We start from the raw sequence: 23,284 nt of genomic DNA, 5'->3' as shown, positions 1-23,284 counted from the left end.
ACCATGAGAAATACATTTTAGTTGTTGAAGTCACCCGGTCTCTGGTAATTTGTTATAGCAGCCTGCACTCACTAAGATGGCAGGGAGGGGGATGCCATGAAATATCTGACACTTCCCGGGTGTCAGTGTGCAGGCAAGGTTGAGAACCACTGAGCAAAGGCTTGAAGGAACAAATTCACATGTCTGCATAGGGGCCCAGAAGTAAACAGCTCAAGTTGGGGCAAGAAACAAGGGGCAGGGGGGCACAGTGGACCATTTCCTCAGAACCATGGAAGAATTCCAACTAGCAAATAAGCAAATAATCATGACCTTTAATTTGCATAATGTGCATCCCTGACCACCACCATGTTTGCATTTGAACAGGACTTGCTATTGCCTCAAGAAGGGAGTGGCTGAGAGGTTCAGTACCACTTGTAATGAATTTACCTCTGTGTTTCTGAGGATGCTACTGATTCATCTTTGGATACTCTGAGCCTGGAAAATAGCCAGTATTCAGTGAATGTTTGTTGAACTGAAAGAACAGCCCTTCAGTGTGATCATGGGTTCCTACTTGAGTGGCCAGTGTTGATTGCATCTGGGTTCAAGGTTTTTCTGTACCTTAATTGGGCTAATGTGGTCTGAGAAACGCCACAAAAACCTTAGTGCCTATGACTGCTCCCTGAAATCCCACTATTGGTGCTTTTTGTCTTTCACTGGTTCTTGCCTATACCTTGTCAATTCCATTGCCAGAGGTAGGTCTTCAAGGGTTGGAGGGGCAGAAAGCTTGCTAGTTGTAGGGAAGAGGGGAAAGATCCAGAAAGACCCCTCTGAGAGATAGCCTTGGCATTGGCCAAGACCTAAGACAAATAAAGAAGATTTAAAAGACAGATGCTTATTTTATTTTCAAATGGGAACCTCCTGGCATTTTTTCTTGGTTCTTGCAATTTGTATGCTACACCCTGTAGCAAAGTTCACCCAGGAACTGATTGATTTTGTTAATCATAGAACACAGAGTGATTTTTGCAAGATTCTTTCAAGCAAGATCTAGTCATAAAACATTTCTAGGCTGGGTGCAGTGGCTCATGCCTATAATCCCAGCACTTTGGTAGGCCGAAGCAGGCAGATCACCTGAGATCAGGAATTCAAGACCAGCCTGGCCAACATGGCAAAACCTCTACTAAAAATACAAAAATTAGCCAGGTGTGGTGATGCACACCTGTAATCCCAGCTACTTGGGAGGCCGAGGCAAGGAGAATCGCTTGAACCTGGGAGGTGGAGGTTGCAGTGAGCTGAGATTGCACCATTGCACTCCAGCCTGGGTGACAAAGCGAGACTTCATCTCAAAACAAACAAAACAAAACAAAATTTCTGATAACCAACAAGGGAAATAGTAAAAGGCTTGTGCTATTCCATGTGTGTGCCAACCAGTTCACATACTGACTTGTCTACATCCTCTCCCAGGCTGGGGTCCCCAGGAGTGACCCTGAGACAAGGATATGAGTGAGTGGTTCTTTTGGAGGTGATCTCAGGAAGCCCAGGTAAAGCAGTGAAGAAGTGAGACAGGGAGATGAAGGGGGTCAATACAGGGTGTGCTGATGAGCAACTGGGGCTCAAGTCCACTGGGGAACTTGGGGAGACAGTGTCAGTAGTGAACATGCCACAGAGTTATTCCATGGGAGGGGCAAGGGAGCTGGGCACCATATATCCACCAGCTCTCATCAGTCATTGAGGGCTGCTCCCAGAAGCATTAACTCCTTGGCACTTCTAGCTACCCCTGCACGTGCCCATGCTTGCAAGGCCAGAGAAAATGATCAGGCAAAGGGAGTTGGAGTGCCAAGACATATGGGTAGGGCACCTGCAGCATCTACTACACAGACCAACCCATTCACATGCCAACCCATCCATGAACAGCCTAGGAGTGTGTCTACATAACAAGTGCCAGCATTCCCATGTACTAATCCATTCATTTAGGCATCAACATTTTCAGAGGCCAACTCATTCCAGAGGCACCATTCATACGCCAATTAGTGAGAAAAGTGATCTACAGAGAATGTGGCCACTGGAAATATCTCAGGCTCCTGTGAACACAGGTGTCAATTCCACTCTGTAGCATCAGCGTATTTTAAGTGATTTTTCCCTGGTAGTATGTTTTAATTCCTTGCTTTTTATTTTTAGTGTATCTATGTTAGGTTTTGTGGTTGCTTTGTGGTTACCATGAGGTTTACAGAAAACATCTTATTTGAATAGATGACAATTTTGGTCACAAAGAAAAGAAACAAAAAAACTAAAAACCTCTACACTTTAACTCCATTCCCCTATATTCTGACTTTTTATTGTCTTAATTTACATCTTTTTATATTGCCTATCTCTTAAATTGTTCTAGTTGTTATTTTTGATATATTTGTCTTTTAGTCTTTTAGTCTTCATGCTAGAGAAATGAATGGTTTACACACCACAATTACATTATAAGGGTATTCTGAATTTGTCTGTGTATTTACTTCTTCCAGATTAAAAAACTCCCTTTAGCAATTCTGTAAGACAGCTCCGGTGATGATGAATTTCCTCAGCTTTTGTCTGGGAAAATCTTTATCACTCTTTCATGTTTGAAGGATAGTTTTGCTGGATACAGTATTCTCAGTTGACAGGTCTTTTTTTACCTTCAGCACTTTGAATATGTCATCCTACCCACTCTGGGTGTGTATGCTTTCTGCTGAGAAGTCTGTTGCCAGATGAATCAGAGCTCCTTTATATGTTATTTGCTTCTTTTCTCTTGCTGCTTTTAGCATCTTCTCTTTGTCCTTGACCTTTGAGAGTCTGATTATTCCATGCTTTGGGGTAGTTTTATTTGGGTTAAATCTGTTTGGTGATTTTTGACTTTCCTGTACCTGGCATATTTATATTTTTCTCTAGACTTTGAAAGGTTACTGTTATTATTTCTTTGAATAAGCCTTCTGCCCCCTCGCTCTTTCTTAATTCCCTCTTGAAAGCCAGTACTTCTAGATTTGCTCTTCTGAGGCTATTTTCTAGATTTTGTAGACATTCTTCAGTCCTTTCATTCTGTTTTCTTTTCTCTCCTCTGATTGTATATTTTCAAATAGCCTGTCTTTGAGTTCATTAATTATTTCTTCTGCTTGGTCTGTTCTGTTGTTGAGACTTTGTGATATGTTTTTTAGTTCAGCTAATGTACTTCTCAGTTCCAATATTTTTGTTTGATATTTTAAAAATTATTTTAATCTCTTTGTTAAATTCCTCTGATAAGTTTCTGAATTGCTTTTCTGTGTTACCTTGGAGTTTGCTGAGTTTCCTCAAGACTGCTATTTTGAATTCCTGATCTGAGAGCTCACAGATTGCCATCTTGCTTGGGTCAGTCACTCACTGGCTCCTTGCTTTGTCCATTTGAAGAAGTCATCGTTCCTGGTGTTAGCAGTTTCTTATGCATGTACACATATGTCTTCACATTGAAGGTTTAGTTATTTATTCCAGTCTTTGCTGCCTGGGTTAGTTTGGTCTCTTTAGCATATGTGTGTTTAGATGTTCTGTGCATTTGGCCTATTGGTTCCTTTAGCTCTAGATCACTGCCTCCTTTTCAGCACTAAATAGCACCCTAAGCCCAGGTTTGTCATGACTCTTGCAAAAGTTCAAAGCTCTGCCTTTTCACAGATAAAGGGCACCAAAGGGGATTCTGCAGCTCTGTGGGGAGGCTGGCTAGGGGTTCATGCCCAGAGGGCCTGTGGAGAGTGCATCTTACAATGTGATGCTGCTGAACCACCTCTCTGATTCAGTGTTTTGTTTGTCTGAGATGAAGAGTAGCCCCAGAGTTTCACACACTGGGCTGGTAGCCCCACCTCCACTGTCTATGTGACGCCAGAGGCTTTCAGGGGTCCCTCACCCTATAGGTATTCATGATTCTTCCTGTGGGTTGAGGCAGGAAAACTTTCCTGAGTAGGTAGTCAAGATGATGAGGAAGCTGGCTGGCTGCCTTGATCTTATTTTTCCCAGTGTAGAAATGTCCAGGGAACTTTTCTGTGTAGTGACTTACAGTTTGGGGAAGGGATGTCACAGAGGAGTCCATTTTACTACCTTCTGTTCACAGGTTTTCACTTTTCTGTGGCCCCAGGTTTTGTCACAGCCTCATTTTGAGTTCTGGGATATTGGTAATTATCATCTTGGCACTAGATCATTGTTTTTAGTTTTCTATGGAGGACAGTGAAGCCAGATTGCTTCTACTTTGCCATTTTGGTGACACCCGGCATCTATGTATTTTGCAGGGGCTGGGATTGGGTTGGTCTTACATGCACTCATGCGGTCATTCAAGAAAGAGGTTGTTCGCACTAGTTCTTTTTCAGGTAACAAAGAACAGTTCAGGAAGATTTTAATTTAACTAAAAGTACAACTTCCAAGAATAAAGGTGTTTTGTTTCTCATATTTCAAGAAAAGCAGGGACATCCATAAGGTTGCTCCATCTACATGAGTGGTGCTTTTAAAAAAGGAAGACAGATAAATTAATTGGACTTTGGGGAATGGTGATAGTTTTTTTTCACTAATGCCCTGATACAAAGAGCATTGGCCAAATTTCTGCAGGGCCTCAAGACTGAACTTGGCTCTCATAAGGGATTTGTCTCCAAGACTGAAGGTCTCAGGTGACAGGCTGCATGACCCTGACAGACAACACAAGAAAACCAGCCTCAGCCAGTGTCAGTCACCTGAGAGATAATGAAACCTTCACTTTTTAACAAGGTGGTAAAACTTCCCTTTTGCAAAGAATAGCATAACATTTTTGTATATGTCAATCAGCCTGTTTTGCACCAACTTGAAAGCAATGAACACAATCTCCATTCCAATGATGATATAAATGGAGAAGAACAGGAAGAAGTTAGGGTGTTCTAAAACAGTATCCCCAAACCCAATGGTGGTGAGCGTGACAAAGCAGAAATAGAAGGCATTCTCGAAATCCAACTGTGTCTCCCAGAAGGGGAGGATGGCAGCTGCACAGGAAATGTAGGCAAAAACAATGAGGGCAATGATGGGGAGGGGGATGTCCAACCTCTCCACCTGCTGTCCAACTTCATCCAGGTTGCTGATGATGGAGTATGAGAGTCTCCCCAACACCAGTTCGGGACACGAGTTACTCCTTTCCATGGCTTGTGGGGGCAGTTGCAATGTGTTCTGTTTCTCTCGCGCATGAGGTCTCTCAAACAGCTCCATGCTGCAGCTTGGGCGTGAAGGACATGTGCCAAGTTTAGGGCCTGGAAGCTCTTCAGCACTGATGATGATCTGAGGGACAGCTTCATCTGCAGGCTTGGGGTCCGGTTTTTTCTTGAAGAGAGATTTGGGGCACCACTTGGAGAGGAGGGGATGGGTACAGAAAGGGAATTTTCGGAACCGATTATAAGATGTGGATAAGATGGTTGCCAGGATGTCGCCTGTGTCCGTGAGAACGAGGAACATCAAGGGGATACCAAAGAGAGCATAGAGCATGCACAAGTACTTGCCAAGCCTGGTGACCGGGTAGATGTAGCCATAGCCTGAAAAAGAAGATGGAGCTTAGAGTTTGCATCTGGCCCCTTCCCTTTTTCCCCCTAAAAGCTTTAAAGAGACCTTCTGCCATTTCCCCTCCTTGGCATGACATTTTATACAATGTTTTTGAAAATACTCATCTCAAAGCATTCAGCCACTGGTCTGGCATTAGGCTTGCTTTGGTGGGAGGGAAAGGAGTGAAAACCAGCTTCCCTTTAGGATAAGGAGCAACTGATATCCAGGTCTTTGACTTGAAATGTCCTTGGCAGGGGACCAGCACAGGTTTGGGGAGAACAGATTGCCTTTGATCCTGCTCTGGCCATTTCTGAGCACCCCCAAACGAAGGGCTCAGCTGACCTGGAAGGACAGGATGAGTACAAGTGAGAGAGAATGGATGGCTTTGTAATCATATCTGACACCACCTTTATCCTCTGTGAAGGTGCTGGCTTTTAAGAAGCCACCCTTGGCTGGGCGTGGTGGTTCATGCCTGTAATCCCAGCACTTTGGGAGGCCAAGATGGGCGGGTCACCTGAGGTCAGGAGTTCAAGACCAGCCTGGCCAACATGGTGAAACCCTATCTCTACTAAAAATACAAAAATTAGCCGGGCATGGTGGCGGGTGCCTGTAGTCCCAGCTTCTCAGGAGGTTGAGGCAGGAGAATCACTTGAAGCCCGAAGGTGGAGGTTGCAGTGAGCCAAGATTGTTCCATTGCCACACTTGTCCTCCATAAGAGGACTGAACTATTTGTTTCTAAGAGGCACTTATTGTGTTCCCATGGTGTGCTCAGCAGTGTGCATAATATTAGGAAAAACAGAAAGATGGAAGATGAGTAAAATACAATTGCCCTCAGAGCCATTTGTGGCTTAGCAGATTAGACAAACATGTTCCTAAATGACAGTGAAGCCATTAGCCTCCCAGCATCTAGGTTCTGACTGACCTTGCTTTGAATCCCAGTTCTGCTATTTATGATAATATTACTTGACTGCTCACATTTTTTTTTATCTGTAAGATGGGGGGGATTATCTGTAAGATGGGGATGACAATGCCTACTTTGCATATTGACTAGCTGGGAGGATTACATGAGGCCCACGCTTGACACACAGTGCGCGATTAATAACTGGTGGTGTCCTCACCCTCAAGACCTTAGCTGCCTAGTGAGCACTTCCTGTGGGCTGGGTGTCAGTCAGCCTTCATAGGGAGGTATTGTTATCACCATCCACAGGTGGGGAAACTGAAGCACAGAGAAACGAAGTAGCTTGGCCGTGAGCATACATGTGATACATAGTGGAGTTAGGATCAAATCCACAGGACTCTCAGGTCCCCAACCAGTGCTGACACCCTCAGGAGCATCCAGGGGGCAGGACCATTCAATCAGAGAGAACCCGGCAGCCAAGCAAAGGAAGGGGTGGGCTGAGGTCTCCATCCCTGTTGGGAGCCGAGCCCCTCCCCTCCCCTCCCCTCCCCTCCCCTCCCCTCCCCTCCCCTCCCCTCCCCTCCCCTCCCCTCCCCTCCCCTCCCCTCCCCTCCCCTCCCCTCCCCTCCCCTCCCCTCCCCTCCCCTCCCCTCCCCTCCCCTCCCCTCCCCTCCCCTCCCCTCCCCTCCCCTCCCCTCCCCTCCCCTCGCACCTACAGAGGGGCAGGAGCAGACAGACCTCAAACCCCACAGTGCAGGTGGCTAGGTCTTCTGGAGCAGGCAAGCATCAATTACTTCAAGCAGAGGACAAAGCTTTTGTATTTAATGCCTGTGTTTAATTTTTGATGTCATAAAGGATGATTAATACAGAAAAACCCAGCCCAATTATGTAAATTAATCTGAAGGCAACTCCTCAGCTGGCTAAGCCCCAACTTCCTCCAGAAGTGCAGCTTCCTGTGGCAAACTTTGGCCTCAGTCTCTGCCCTCCAAGAGCAGGCGGGCATTCAGGTTGCCTACCCTCACCAGGGTCCCAAGTGTAGGGGAGGGAGCTGTGGCTCTCAAAGAGTCTCATCAGTTTGCATCCATCCCAGAGCACTCTGTGCCACTCTGGCTGGTTCCACTAGGTACCATTTGATGGCAGTGTCAGTTAACTCTGTATGTGCATTCATTCATTCATGCATGCATGTATTCAGTATTTATTGAGTGCTTACTGCATGCACTGGGGGCATAGTGCTGAGCAAAGTAGATATGGGATATGGTCTCTCTGAGCCTCTGGTTTGGTAAAAGAGGCAGACGTTAATTTTAAAAACCACACTAATGAGTATGTAATTACAAATGGAGATCAATAACAGGAAGTGAAAGAGCAGACCATTCCATGAATGATTAGAACAAAGGCACCTATCCTAGGCCGTGTGCAATGGCTCACACCTGTAATCCCAGCACTTTGAGGGGCCAAGGCGAACAGATCATATGAGGTCAGGAGTTCAAGACCAGCCTGGCCAATGTGGTGAAACCCTGTCTCTACTAAAAATACAAAAATTGGCCAGGTGTGATGGTGCATATCTGTAATCCCAGCTACTTGGGAGGCTGAGGCATGAGAATCACTTGAACCCAGGAGGGGGAGGTTGCAGTGAGCTGAGATCGTGCTACTGTACTCCAGCCTGGGCAACAGAGCGAGACTCTGTCTCAACAAAAACAAACAAACAAAGGCACCCATCCTGGATTTGGGCCCAGGAAAGATTTTTCCTGTGAGGGGATTTTTGAGCTGATGTTGGGAGGGGGCCATGAACTAGCCAGGTGAAGAGAGAGGAAGCAGCCTGTGCAAAGACCCTATGGCGGGTTCAACAAAGGGCTATCCATACAGTGACAGTGGGCAACTTGTGTACTGCATATATACCAAGGGGGTGACTGGGAGCTGAAACCTAGCCTCCGTGCACTTACCAAGCTTGGAGCTCAGGGCTCGGGGCACTGGGCTGTGTCTGCCTAGTGAGGGATATGGTTTTCTAACTTTTCACCAAGGTGTCACCCTGAGTGTAGCTGTCACCCAGCTTTAAGGAACCAAGAGAAGGCCAGTGTGCAGGGAGGTAGGGGAGGGGAGCAAGATGAGGCCGGGAGGTGGGTAGCATCTAACGGCTTCCATGGCAGATGGGGGAGTGCCTTGATCAGTGTGGAAGGCTGAAAAATGACAGCCCCCAAACATAGCCAAGTCCTAACTCCTGGAATCTGTCAATACTACCTTATTTGGTAAGTGGGTCTTTGTAGATGTGATTAAGGATCTCGAGATGAGGAAGTTATCCTGGATTGTTTGTGTGGCCCTAGGTACCATTATAAGTGTCCCGACAAGGGAGAGGCTGAGCAAGATATTTTACACACAGAGAAGAGGAGGCAATATGACCTCAGAGGCAGAGACCAGAGTGATGTGGCCATGAGCCAGGGGATGCTGGCAGCCACCAGAAGCTGCCAAGGAAGAGGCAAGGAAGGGTCCTCTCCTAGAGCCTCAGAGGGAGCATGGCTTTGCCAACACCTTGATTTTTGAAATCAATAAAACTGATTTCAAACTTCTGGCCTCCAGATCGTGACAGAATAAATTTCTATTGCTTCAAGCCACTGAATTTGTGGGAATTTATTATAGCAGCCACAGGAAACTGATCAGGTTTGTATCTTTTTTTTTTTAAGATGGGATCTCGCTCTGTTGCCCAGGTTGGAGTGAAGAGGCGGGTACAACCTTGGCTTACTGCAACCTCCACCTCCTGGGTTCAAGAGATTCTCTTGCCTCAGCCTCCTGAGTAGCTGGGACTACAGGCACCCACCACCATGCCTGGCTAATTTTTGTATTTTTAGTAGGGACAAGGTTTCACCATGTTGGCCAGGCTGGTCTCGAACTCCTGACCTCAAGTGATCTGCCCACCTCAGCCCCCAAAAGTGCTGCGCTTACAGGAGTGAGCCACCACTCCTGACTTAGTTTGCATCTTGAAAAAATCATCCTGACTGCATCACAGACAGTAAATTGTAGGGCTTCAGATAGACACAGGACAATGAGTGGGGACACTATGCTTCCTGCCCAGGTGAGAGATGAAGGGGGCTTTGGCTAAGGCAGGAGCTGAGAGGAGAGACCTGTAGAGACTGGCTAGACAATTTTAGCAGAAATCTCAGCAGGACAGGAGAATGGTTTGGATTGGAGTGTCTGAAAGGAGCTGGGATTTGAGCACAGAGCAGGCACTGTGAATCCACCGGAATCCACTGCTGTCCTTGGCGAAGGTGGGTTTACAGGATTATAAACAAAGCCTTTTTGGCTGCCTCTGGGTGAGATACTTTTGCAATCCAAAATATGCAATATGTCACATTCCTGAAAATGTTTCAAGGAAGCAGGTCTCAGAGAGCACACAACCCCCACAAAGGGAATGTAGTAACTATTCTAATTACTGAATGCCGAAATGCATAATAGAACTCATTATTTCTTAGAATGCATTCATATATTTTGATATAATCAGTTCACTGCACTTAGCCTGTGAGTACTTAATAGCCCATGCACTTTCCTTTCTAATCCAAGAGGGCTGACCCAGTTGGGAATGACTGGGGATTGACCGGCCTCACAGCTGTCAGGTATCCTGTGCTTAGCATTAAGGCCAGGTGCATTTCAGATGACCCAGAGATGCAGGGCAGGAAGCAGTATTACCAGAGAGACTTTCAAACACCGTTATTGATTATGAACAGTGCAGAACATTCCCCAACATCCTCTTCCAGTTGTAATTACTGGGCGGCATGATGTCCTAATTGACTCGTACAATGGGCAGTAGCACTGCCTTCTTGGAATTTAAGCCAAGCTAATGCATTTCCATTAGATCAGTGACTCACAGCCTGGACTCCCACTAGAATCACCTGGAGGGCCCTGGAAAATGCTGATGCCTGGGCCTGGTCCCCAGGGATTCTAACTGTTCTAGGGCAGGGTCCGAACATGGGAGCTTGCAAAAGCTCTGCAGGTGACTGACATGCAGCCAGGGCACACTTCTCAAACATTAGCACCCATCAGAATCACATGGAGAACTTTCTAAACTACAGATTGCTGGGTCCCACAGCCACAGTTTCTGGCTCAGTAGATCTAGAATGGCTCCTGAGAATTAATTTGCATTTCTAACAAGTTCCCCAGTGATGTCGATATTACTCAGGGACCACATTTTGACAAGCATTGCGATAGATCTTTTCTCAACAGGGGGCAATTTTGCCCCCCAAGGGAAATTTGGCAATGCCTGGAGACTATTGTGGCTGCCATAATGGATGGGGACAGCGGGGAAAGTGCTATTGCATCTGGTGGGTGGAGGCCAGAGATGCTGCTCAACATCCTACATTGCACAGGAGCCTCCTCTGCAGAGAATTATCCCGTGCAAGAGGCTGATAGTGCTGAGGTTGAGAAATCCTGCCTCAGATGCAGCTGAGGTTTTTTTCCTTTTTTTTTTTTTTTTTTTTTTTGTTTGAGACTCTGCCATCCAGGCCAACTCTTGTCACCCAGGCTGGAGTGCAGTGGCGCGATCATGGCTCACTGCAGCCTCAACCTGCAGGGCTCAAGTGATACTCCCACCTCAGCCTCCTGAGTAGCAGGGACTACAGGTGCACGTCACCACACCCAGCTGATTTTTTAATTTTTTGTAGCGATGAGGTCTCGTATTTCCCAGACTGGTCTCCAACTCTCACCTGATCCTCCCAAAGTGCTGGGATTACAGGCATAAACCAGGGCACCTGGGCCAATCTAAATTCTTGAGGAGGCTGGGCACGGTGGATCACGCCGATAATCCCAGCACTTTGGGAGGCTGAGGCAGGTAGATCACCTGAGGTCAGGAGTTCAAGACCAGCCTGGCCAACATGGTGAAACCCTGTTTCTACAAAAATTCAAAAGTTAGCCAGGCATGACCAGGTGCGGTGGCTCATGCCTGTAATCCCAGCACTTTGGAAGGCCGAGGCGTATGGATCACCTGAGGTCAGGAGTTCAAGAACACACTGACCAATATGATGAAACCCCATCTCTACTAAAAATACAAAAATTAGCCATGCATGGCATGTGCCTGTAATCCAGCCACTCGGGAGACTGAGACAGGAAAATTGCTTGAACCCGGGAGGCGGAGGTTGCAGTGAGCTGAGATGGCACCATTGCACTCCAGCCTGGGCAACAGAGCAAGACTCTGTCTCAAAAAGCTTCAGGAAAACAAAAAGACAAAGTAAACTTCATAACTTCTAGCCCCTTTGCACAGCTCCGTGTCTTTCTTGGAGTTGCTGCTGTCCTGGACCTGTTGTTTCCTCAAAGCATCCCCTGAGCTGTGGTTTCCCCTGGAAAGTCCAGCTTTGAGGTTTGACCTCAGCCCTGCCTGTGACTCCCTCACAGTGATTCCCTCTTAGAGCCTGTGGAATGGGATAGTCACAGCGCCTGCCTTGCAGGGTTGTGGTGAGAATTGCACAAGAAAAGGCTCCAAAAGCACCTGGACCCCATGCCCGGCACATGCTGAGTGGTGTAGCTGCTGTCCTTATTCTTTCTGTCCCTCACCCATCCCTGCCTGCACCAGCATTGAAGTGAACAAGGCCAGGCGCGGTGGCTCACGCCTCTAATCCCAGCATTTTGGGTGTCTCACGCCTCTAATCCCAGCATTTTGGGTGTCTCACGCCTCTAATCCCAGCATTTTGGGTGTCTCACGCCTCTAATCCCAGCATTTTGGGTGTCTCACGCCTCTAATCCCAGCATTTTGGGAGGCCGAGGTGGGCAGATCACCTGAGGTCAGGAGTTCAAGACCAGCCTGACCAAAATGGTGAAACCGCATCTCTAGTGAAAATATTAAAATTAGCCAAGCGTGGTGGTGCATGCCTGTAATCCCAGCTACCTGGGGGCTGAGACACAAGAATCACTTGAACCAGGGAAGCGGAGGTTGCAGTGAGCCAAGATTGTGCCACTGCATTCCAGCAAGACTCCATCTCAAAAAAAAAAAAAAAAAAAAAAAAAAAAAAAAAAAAAAAAAGAGCATTCAGGCAAATGGGAGAAACCACGTGGGGGCTGTGAGAGCCCTCCTGGGGCTGTGTGGCTATTTCTGAAGCTGGGTGCAGCAGACACCGGTTGCCCACCCAGCAGCCATTCCCTCCTTTATTCCCTGCAGACCCACTGCTCCCCCAGCTGATTAGGAGCAGATCCAATTGGTCTTAGTCATCCTGGTGCTCCAATCCCTTTGCCTGGGACCAGCTTAGAGGCGGCTGGGAGGCCCAGTGGGTGGCTCCTGGAAAGACATCGTCACGGTTGATGAACCATGCAGAGAGACAGCAGCCCTTTCTGTATAAGACACAGTTATGCTTGAATGGGATATGGACCTTGGTGGCCTCTTGTGGCCCACTGGGCAGAAGGATGGAGAAAACCTGATGCCCAATGCCATGACTGCGAATGGGCACTGGGCATGACCTGCATATCAGCCTAGAGCTGTCCTCACACTGGACTTCTTACTTGGAAGGTGACATTCTCCTTGAGGTTTAAGCCAGGTGAGTTGGGTTTTCCATTAGTCACTGCTGAAGGCATCCTGGCTGCCACTTACATGCATAGTCATCAGCTGACCCTGAGAGGCAGGTCTAGAAGTGCTTATGGGTCCCAGTACAAGGCTCAGAGGGGCTACGTCCCTTGCTGGAGATTATACAGCTCCGACCCAGGCTGGCCACTGTGCTGTATCCTGACCTTCAGCATGAGGGGCCCCAGCCTCTCTCTGCAACCCCTGTGGGCCAGGTCCTCCTAGGGATGGGCACTTGCTCTCTCGAAGGAGGAGAGGGCCTGCAGTCCCTTTTGCCAGCCAAGAGGGGCAGGGGTTGAGTGATGGGCCACGCTCGTGGTGAGGGCTCTGACCCAAAAGCTCTGGCCCTGTGGCTGAAGGCAGCTCCATCGCCTCCTGTGACCCCTGCCCAGGCAGGGGAGGCTCCTGCCTGGACTGGTTTGGCCCCTCCAACCTGGCCCCACTGCTGCCCCACCAGAAGTGAAGCTGGCGATGGGCCAGCCAGCTCAGAGTGAGCCCTTAATCACCAGAGGGACCTTAGTTACTGCTGACCCAGTGGCATCATGCCCCCAGCCCAGGAGGCCTAACTCTCCTGCAGCAGCCCCCATCAGTCTCCTGACTATTCTCTGCCCTCCAGCCACAATGGTCATGTCCTTAAAGGGGCCAGTAAACCAATGTTTTGCCCATAAGCATGGGGAAGCATCTCCCTCCCGGTTTCTATGTGCCAGGTGCATAGAAAGTTATACATAGAGGCAGCAGGGTGTTGGGTCTAGACCCAAGTGGCTGGGTTCAAACGCACACGAACTGTGTGACTTTTTGAAACTGACGGACCTGCTGGAGTGTGGGAACAATAACAGCACCCACCTTGTGGTGAGGATTAGATGAGCTAATCAGCATAAAAGTCTTAGAACAGGGCCTGGTGCATCTTCAGTGCAAAAGTGTCAGCCAGCGCAGCTGCTGCTATTTGTAGGTGTGCAATATAGATTTGAGGAAGGGAGGAAGGGAGGGAAGAAGAGAGGGAGAGGAAGGCCATCTCCACACCCCAATTCCAGTGTCCTTTGCCACCCAGAAACCCACCCTTCACAGGGCCATCGTGAGGGGGACTGTGGCTTTGCACTTACCCACAGTGCTGAACACTGTGCAGCAGAAAAAGAGCGAGCTCAGGAAGGACCAGTTTGTGGTCCTGTTAAACCACTGAGGCTTCACCTTCTGCAGATGCCCCTGGAGATCCTGTTTCCTATCTTCCACCACTGGAGAAAGACACGACCAAGAGTTTGAGGGAAAGGTTCTGCTGCTAAAGACAAGCCCCGCCGCGGTGAAAGGGATAGTCTTCCCCAAGGACCAGCAGCCCCCTCGCCTTGTGGTCAGTATCAACACCAAAGCTTGGTGATCGGAGTCCTCCTTTAAAATATTTCTGCAGCCTGGGTCCTGCCTTCAGTCCCCATGGAGATAAGGAGGCCACTTAGCCCTGTGAGAAGAGCACCTAACAGAGGCCCATGGGGGTCCCACCAGAGCTTAGCCCTGGCATTGCTGTGTAGTCTTCGCCTTTTAATTTTCTGAACCTCCATTTCTTTCATCTGTTTTTTTTTTTTTTCTTAAGAGTCTTGCTCTGTTGCCAGGCTGGAGTGCAGTGGTGTGATCTCGGCTCGCTGCAACCTCCATCTCCCTGGTTCAAGCAATCCTCTTGCCTCAGCCTCCCGTGTAGCTAAGACTACAGGGGCACACCACCACGCCCATGCCCAGCTAATTTTTGTATTTTTAGTCGAGACGGGGTTTCACCACATTGGCCAGGATGTTCTTAATCTCTTGACCTTGTGATCCACCTGCCTTGGCCTCCCAACGTGCTGGGATTATAGGCATGAGCCACCGCGCCCCCGCCTCTTTCATCTTTCAAAGGAAGATAACTTCTGCTCTGCCTCTCACACAGGGTTCTCAAGTACTAAAAGCAAAAGGCTTTTAGGAAAAGCAAGCTGTTACACAGATGCAAATCATACCCACTCCTGGAGGTCATTACGCTTGATGGAGTTTGCCGGGTATGATGGCTCATGCCAGGAATTCCAACACTTTGGAGGGCTAAGGTGGGCGGATCATTTGAGGTCAGGAGTTCAAGACCAGCCTGGCCAACATGGTGAGACCCTCTCTCTATTAAAAATACAAAAATTAGCCGGGTGTGGTGGCACACGCCTGTGGTCCCAGCTACTCAGGAGGCTGAGGCAGGAGAATTGCTTGAACCTGGGGAGTGGAGGTTGCAGTGAGCCAAGATCGCGCCACTGCATCCCAGCCTGAGTGACAGAGTGAGTCTCCATCTAGAAAAATAAAAATAAAAACTCGATGGAGTTTGATCATCATACCATCATACTGTGATCTTTGGGCACCAGCTACCTGTGAGTGTCTCCTACAGGCTGGGAAAACTTGACTTCCTACACATTGGTTCCAAGGCTAACAGAGCAGGGTTGGGAACCCTGGTTTCCCAGAGAGGTTCCTGAATGGCTCAATTGGCCTGGGCAGCCAGTGGGCTTTGGGACCCCAGAGGCCACCTGCTAGACTGGTTCGGCTTGAAGAGAATGGCACTGAACCTGGCATGCAGCAGGAAGTCTCTACTCCTTTTAATTGGCACCAGCCTGGGAGTCTACACACATCAATTCTAGACGCAGCTCTAACCCTGATAAGTTCTGTAACTGTGGACAAGAGGCTGCTTTCTGAGCCTCAGTTTCCCCATCTGAGAGGGTGGTGAAAGGTTCAGGCTCTGGAATCCAGATACACGGGTTTAAGTCCCTGGCTCCATTTTTCTAGTTTGTGAACTTGGATAAATTGCTTAACCTCCCAAGACCTCAATTCCCTAATCTGTAAAAGAGGGACAACTTGTTGTTGTCTTCTTGTGAGGCTTCTTGTGAGGACTGGGTGAGATAATGTGTGAAGTGTTTGCCACAGGGTCTACATGCAACTAACCCTTATGGAACATTTTAATCTCCAATGAAAATTGGTACAAAATGGAGTGGGACCAGCTCTGTGTTCCCATACCCTGCTGTGCATTGGAATCACCCGATAAACTTTATTTTTACTTATTTATTTTTGAGACATGTCCGGCTCTGTCATCCAGGCTGGAGTGCAATGGCACAATCACGGCTCACTGTAGCCTCAAACTCGTAGGCTCAAGCAATCCTCCTGCCTCAGCCTCCCAAGTAGCTGGGACTACAAGTGCATGCCACCTCATCTGGCTAAATTTTTAAATTTTTTATAGAGACAGGGTCTCACCTTGTTGCCCAGGCCTAGTCTCGAACTCCTGGCATCAAATGATTCTCCCACCTTGGCCTCCCAAAATGCTAGGAGTATGGGCATGAGCCACCATGCTTGGCCTCATCCTGGAAACTTTAAGATTCTCAGCCCAGCCCTGGAGATCCTGATTAAGTGGGTTTGGAGAAGAGCCTGGGGATGTGTACTCTAGGCAGTCTCCCTGGTTGATTCTGATGTGTTGCTGATTTGGAGAGCCTTGAACATGCTGGTAGTCTAGGCCCTGCAATGGTGCAGTGTCCCTTTGGCAGCAATCTCCCAGGTCCACTGAGCAGGCTGGCATCTGTCTGGCAAGGATGCAGAGAGTGGGACCCTCCACAGACAGAGATTCTGCCTCTTGTCTCTGGGAGCTGCACCTGTTCCCAAAGCAAGGTCTGGGCTGTGGAAGGAGCCCCCACACTAGAGTGGGAGGGGAAGGGCTCCCTGCACCCCATTCTTCTCCTGACTTTTAGTGTCTGGTTTTCCTTTGTCTTTCATTTATCTACTCTCCCTTGTTTTATCTTGTTCTGTTGAATACAATAATAAGCTTCCTTTGCGGAACACAGCAGAGTAGAAACAAGTGACTAAATACGAAGAAAATGTAATGAGGACACTATAAAGTGACTTGTCTTCCAAGAGCCAGAATATTCCTTTGTCTCCTCTGCTTCTCACAGGGTCCCTGTGACCACCAAGTCTGAGATTGGGGGTCCCCTTCTCTCCCGCAGACTGAGACCCAGAGAGAACAAAGCTTTGCCTCCATGGATCGCAGAGCAAGCTGGGAGAGCAGCCAGGACAAAAGCCAGGACCCCCACCCCTCCCCCAGGTCTTCTCACAGCACTTCCCCACTCCGCTGAGCCAGACTGCAGAAAAGGAGTTTGAAACAGGAAGTGGGGGTGTGGGTGGCAGGTGCTCCTGCTGGAATTTAAATCCAATTTGGGTCGTTCCTTAAATTATCATCTCTGCAAACTGAATCCTGGGTCAGGCAGACATCGTTCTGAGAAGCAACCTAGCCCCCCAACCCCAGCCCCAGATTTGCTCACCCATGCACCCCACCCCACCCAATTCCCAGTAATCCAGCCTCCCCTGAGGCCACTGGTCTGGATGGGGCTGGGAGCTGAGGCACAGGAAGGGGAGCTGGTCTTTCCTGAGCACCTCCTGGGTGCTCAGGGCCTTTCCTGCATTCTTCACAGCAACCCCGAGAGGCATTTAGTCTCCCCACTTTTCAGAGAAGAAAACAGAGGTTCAGAAAGAAGTTACTTGCCTAAAGTGCCCAGGCATGAGGAGAATCCAGGCAGGCAGCTCCCAGACCCAGCCTCCTAGAAGGCAGCCCTCTGCTCTTGGGGGACTGCTGCCACCAGGGAGAAAAGGCCCACCCTGTCCAGGTGAGGCACCTACCTGTTTCACTGCAGTTCAAGATTCTGCAGAGCTCCTCCAAGAACTTCTCAAACTCTCCATCATCTGCTGCCACCAGGACCTGGCCGTCCTCAATGGCAGAGAAGAGCACAGCACCCACCAGGGCGTAGGTCACCAGAAAGCAGAGGAAGCAGAGGCCAGGGAAGAGCTTTCCCAGAGCCTCTGGGCAGCATCTCCTGGCCCGGGGGTGCCCGGAGGCCTCCATCCTCCCTGGAGCTTGCAGGGCAAGAGGAGCTGTTGGAAGAGGCAGGAGCATCTAAGCCCCGCCAGGAAGATGGGGTAGGAGTGCCCGGGGAACAGCCGGGCTCCAGCGCTAAGTGGATGGTGCATGTACTTCCCCAAGGACTCAGGAAGCAGCCGGCAACTCATCACGTTCAGTTCATCCGAACTACTCAGATGGCGCCCTCTCTAGCACCCCAGATTGCTATTGATCCGCCGGGCCGGCCCTGGAGCTGCCTGGAAGGGGCTTTGGGAGGATAGTGTGGTTGTTTTATGCTACATTTAATCTTTTTTATCCCCAAACTGCAGTTTTGAATTGCAGATCCCAAACCTGATCTTTGGCATTTAGTCAAGTGATTCTTTCCTGAGAGCTGATTCTTTCCTGAGAGCTGTCTGTGACACAACTTGGCTTAGGATGCCTGGTCTTCTGGACAGGTGATAATAGTAGTAACTAATAATAGTAATAGTAACCATAGTAACTAATGCGGCCAGAGCTCAATGGTTTCCAAACGACCTTTATCCTGTGTGGATCTAATTATTGGTACCAGTTCTTCACTCCTCTGCTGCATACCCCCTCTTGCTGTGGCCTCATGGTGGGCAGAGTGTACTTCCTTCAACTTGGCTTTAGGGTAGGTCATCTCACTTGCTCCAGACAGCTGGGCATTAGCAGATGTGATGCAAGCAGGGGCTAGGCCTGTGCTTGTGCATTTGGACTTGCTCAGCTATGCCTGTGTCTGCCATGAGAAAGGTGCCCCACCTTTCAATTTTCAGCTCAGAGTAGGCCAATGTGCAACTTTCTTTGGTCGTCCTGAATCTAGGTTCATCCAACACCAGCTACCTCCACCATGCAGCCTAAATTTGACCCCAATGAGATTAAAGTCTGAGATGCACCAGGAATGATGTTGGTGCCACATCTGTGTTGGCCCCTAAGATCAACCCCCTGTGTCTGTCTCCAAAACACATTGGTAATGACATCGTTAGGGCAATCAGTGACTTGAAGGATCTGAGGATTACAGTGAAACCATTCAGAACAGGCAGGCATAGATTGAGGTAGTACCTTCTGTCTCTGCCCTGATCATCAAAGCCCTCAAGGAACCTCCAGGAGACAGAAAGAAACAGAAAAACATTAAACCCGATGAAAATATCATTTGATGAGAATGTCAACATTGCCTGACAGATGCAGCTCCGATCTTTAGTTAGGGAACCCTCTGGAACAATTAAGGAGATCCTGGGGACTGCACCATCTGTGGGCTGCAAGGTTGATGGTCACCACCCTCATGACGTCAACAGTGGTGCAGTGGAATGCTCAGTTTGTTAAGCACAAAGGAAAATATTTCAATAAAGGATCATTTGACAACCAGTGGGGGTAAAAAGTGCCTCAGATGGCAGCTGTGGAGATGCATGCATGTTCAGATCCCTCTTCCAGAAAGGACTCGCTGTGCAGCTTTGATGAGCATGGTTCATGACAGCCCCTTTTGTTCTCTGAGGGTTTGCCACCGGTTTCAAGCCCTCTTCTTGGAGAAGCCTGTGCCCACTGACTAAGCAAGGTGGCGACCCAAGGGCCTATTCATTTCTCCCCGGTACAGGACTCCTCCAACTTGCAGTCTTTGTTCCAGAGTGGCCCTTTGGTCTACAGAGAGACCTTGTCAGTCTGCGTTATAATCCAGAGGCTTTCCCTGTTCCATCTGCTTCCTTCATTTTCATTTTACAAGTCTTCCCAATAAAGCTTTTGCAATCATGACTCTATCTTGGTGTCTGCTTCCCAGAGGATTCAACAGTAGTTGGCACCAGAAGTGGTCTGAGAAAGCCTGTTCAAAAAGCTAAGATGGGGGTCGGGCACAGTGGCTCGCACCTGTAATCCCAGCACTTTGGGAGGCTGAGGGGAGCGGATTGCTTGAGGCCAGGAGTTCGAGACCAGCCTGGCCAACATGGTGAGACCCTGTTTCTACTAAAAATACAAAAATTAGCCAGGCATGGTGGTACATGCCTGTAATCCCAGCTACATTGGGAGGCTGAGGCACAAGAATTGCTTGAACATGGGAGGCAGAGGTTGAAATGAGCTGACATCACACCACTTCACTCCAGGATGAACAACAGAGTGAGACTCTGTCTCAAAAAAAAAAAAAAAAGAATGCTAAGATGGGGGTTGAGGACTTGGTCCCTTAATACCCAAGTGGTAAGGAGATGGCAGCCTTTGGTGCAAGGTGGCTGCCCAACTATTAAACTTGTCACCAGCAGTGAGCTGGGATGGCATGTTGACTAGTGCGATGACTTGCATTCGAAACATATTGAAGAATCGATAAACACAAGATCAATAAGTTTGGATGGCTATTATAAAGTTGCATTGACCCCCTACAGGCAAGCTTAGAAGAAGGAGGTTTGTAAAACAGCACCTGTTACTGCCACCAGTCTCAAGGCTGCAACTGACACTCATCATCTCCTTCCTTCACTATCCATTCTAACTTTTCCTTGCCTTCTGCTACCTCTTCTACTGGTCTCAATGGCTTACCCGATGGCATGACCCTAATCCTCATTCCGGGGTGGCGGAGGGGGTTGGTGGTCTGAGCCCTTGGTAACCATATCCTTTTTAGGTTGGGGCTGCTTGTGCTTTTCCACTCACAGACAGTTGGGTAAGAAGTACCAAGAGGTACCCAAGTGAGTCACCTGAGCTCCCCCACTATTATTCTCTGCCCTCATTGTGTGAAAGCAGCCCTGCCTCCTCCTGCTGACCAGGTCAATTGCCCCTGTATTAGTCCATTCTCATGTTGCTGCAAGGATACTTCCCAAGACTTGGTAATTTATAAAGGAAAGAGGTTTAATTGACTCACAGTTCAGCATGGCAGGGGAGGCCTCAGGAAACTCACAATCATGGCGGAAGGAGAAGCAAACACATCCTTCTTCACAGGGTGGCAGGAAGGAGAATGAGTGAGAGCCCAGCGAAGGGCGAAGCCCCCTATAAAACCATCAGATCTTGTAAGAACAAACTATCATGAGAACAGGATGGGGAAACCACCCCGTGATTCAATTATCTCCATCTGGTCCCTCCCATGACACATGGGGATTATAGGGATTATGATTCAAGATGAGATTTGGGTGGGAACACAGCCAAAACATAGCCCCTGACAAGATGGCCACCTATTTTCTTACCTGCTGGTCCCTGGACACAAGGATCCCAAAGTGCCCAGGGAGCAGTCATAAGGTGTATTCAATGCACCCCTTGCTGGGTTTCCAGGTGAGCGTGTCCCCTTTGGGGACCAAGAATTCTAACCCTGCAGAGCCTAGAGTTCTGGAGATGGGAAACAGTGAAGACGACATGCAGTTGTATAATTTTCCATTTGAAATAGAAAGGGGCAAATGCTTCATTGCACCTATACCGCCCCGAAGAAAGGGAAGGCAAGATCTCCAAGCCTTGAGCAAACCAATCTCCTTGCACGTCCCGCTCCCACCCTCCATCTGTATCCAGCCTCCCAGATGAGTCAAGTATAAAAATTCTTTGCCTAGCCCTGGATGCCCAAGGTTTTCTGCTGTCATCTCAAAAGTTTTATAGTTTTGTGTTTTACATTTCAGTCAGTGATCCATTCTGAGTTAATTTCTGGTAAGGTGTGGGGTCAAGCTTCACTTTTTTACCTATGGATGCCCAATTGCTCAAGCTTCATTTGTTGAGAAGGTTGTCTTCACTCCATTGAACTGGTTTCTCACCTTTCTGAAAAATCTGTTGAACATATTTGTGTGGGTCTATTTCTGGGTTTTCTATTCTGTTCCATTGACCTATGCATCAATAGCACATAGCCCTTCACCAATAGCACACTTTCTAATTCCTGTAGCTGTGTAGTAGGTTAGTAGGTCTTAATGTCAGATAGAGTGATTTCTTCTGCCTTATTCTCTTTTCAAGATCGTTTTAGCTGTTTTAGGGCTTTTCAATATAAATTTAAAAATAGTCTTATCTATGTATATATAAAACCTTGCTGAGATTTTGATAGGGGTTACATTAAATCTGTAGATCAATGTGGGCAGACGCAACATCTTTACTATGTTGAATCTTTCAATCCATGAATACGGTATGTCTTTCCTGGCCATTACTTTTGAAAAACAGCTTAGTGTGCTCCCATGATTCTTGATTCAAGGCAAGAATTAATTTTTAGGGCCAGGTGCAGTGGCTCATGCCTGTAATTCCAGCACTTTGGGAGGCTGAGGTGGGCAGATTGCTTGAGGCCAGTAGCTCCAGACCAGCCTGACCAACATGGTGAAACCCTGTCTCCACTATAAATACAAAGAAATTAGCTACTAAAAATACAAACAATTGGTGGCACATGCCTGTAATCCCAGCTACTTGGGAGGCTGAGGCATAACAATCATTTGAACCTGGGAGGTAGAGGTTTCAGTGAGCTGAGATCATGCCACTGCCCTCCAGCCTGGGTAACAGAGCGAGACTTTTTCTCAAAAAAAAAAAAAAAAAAAGTTTAAATACAAGAATGAGCAGCCAGGCATGGTGGCTCACGCCTGTAATCCCAGAACTTTGGGAGGCTGAGGCGGGTGGATCCAAAGTCAGGAGATCGAGACCATCCTGGCTAACACGGTGAAACCCTGTCTCTACTAAAAATACAAAAAAAATTAGTGTGTGGTGGCAGGAGCCTGTAGTCCCAGCTACTCGGGAGGCTGAGGCAGGAGAATGGCGTGAACCTGGGAGGCGGAGCTTGCAGTGAGCCGAGATCATGCCACTGCACTCCAGCCTGGGCGACAGAGCGAGACTCCGTCTCAAAAAAAAAAAAAAAGAGCAAGTAGTCAAGTTATTTGTTACTTTTTAGGTAAGGCATTCTAAGTGTTATTTAATGCATGTGAGGTCAGTGTTAATGGAGAAAAGTGTTAAATGGTGAAAGTCTGAAAATGTATTTTTACTCCTCATTTTAAGTCTTTTAAAAAAATATACTTTGAATATCTGGAATAGTGTGCAGAATGACTTAACAGACCCCTGCGTCCCCATCCTCCTTGATGGTGGGTATCACAATGTCATGCATCATCTGGAAAGGGAGCTGGGAGGGAGGGACTCTGTGATGAGACACAAGCTGAAGGTAAGTGAACTGTAGCACATTAGCCAAATTATCTATTTGTGTGTAACTCAGTGTGTCTATTTCCCAGTTTCAGTTTTTATTGAAACATTCCAGTCTTGTCTCAAGTATACGAGAGTCATTTGGCCACATTTGGGCCAATGTGATGATGGTGGCAAGAATGGGTGAGAACCCACAAGAGAAGGGAAATATTGCGGATGAAGTCAGGACTGTGAGGCGCAGCCATTCCATCGCACTACACGCCTGTCAGAGAGAGACAGCGAGAGTGCAGGTGGCCATCAGTAAAGCAGCCGACAAGCACTTCCAAGGCCTACTGGGAGCCAGATGATGTGAGGGTACTAAAGGTCCCCCACGGTCCCATGGAAGGAAAGGATGTACATAGATGAATTCCTATACTTA

General features: G+C 48.1%; 1 protein-coding gene and 1 pseudogene across 1 annotated transcript; one reads left to right on the top strand and one right to left on the bottom strand.

Annotated features, from left to right (window-relative positions):
• Positions 1-4,701: 4,701 nt before the first annotated feature.
• On the bottom strand, positions 4,702-17,805 carry KCNK18 (potassium two pore domain channel subfamily K member 18). The gene is made up of 3 exons (XM_024254342.3): positions 17,583-17,805; positions 14,039-14,167; positions 4,702-5,504 (listed from the first exon to the last, which is right to left on the bottom strand). The coding sequence occupies exons 1-3, from the start codon at positions 17,803-17,805 to the stop codon at positions 4,702-4,704; spliced, it is 1,155 nt and encodes a 384-aa protein (XP_024110110.3).
• Positions 17,806-18,664: 859 nt separating this feature from the next.
• LOC134762017 (large ribosomal subunit protein uL11-like) lies at positions 18,665-19,214 on the top strand (annotated as a pseudogene).
• Positions 19,215-23,284: the final 4,070 nt, after the last annotated feature.

Source organism: Pongo abelii, chromosome 8 (genome assembly GCF_028885655.2).
Source record: "Pongo abelii isolate AG06213 chromosome 8, NHGRI_mPonAbe1-v2.0_pri, whole genome shotgun sequence".
NCBI classification, from domain to species: domain Eukaryota; kingdom Metazoa; phylum Chordata; class Mammalia; order Primates; family Hominidae; genus Pongo; species Pongo abelii.
The sequence above is the reverse complement of the archived record's forward strand: the minus strand, read 5'-3'. Positions and strand labels throughout refer to the sequence as shown.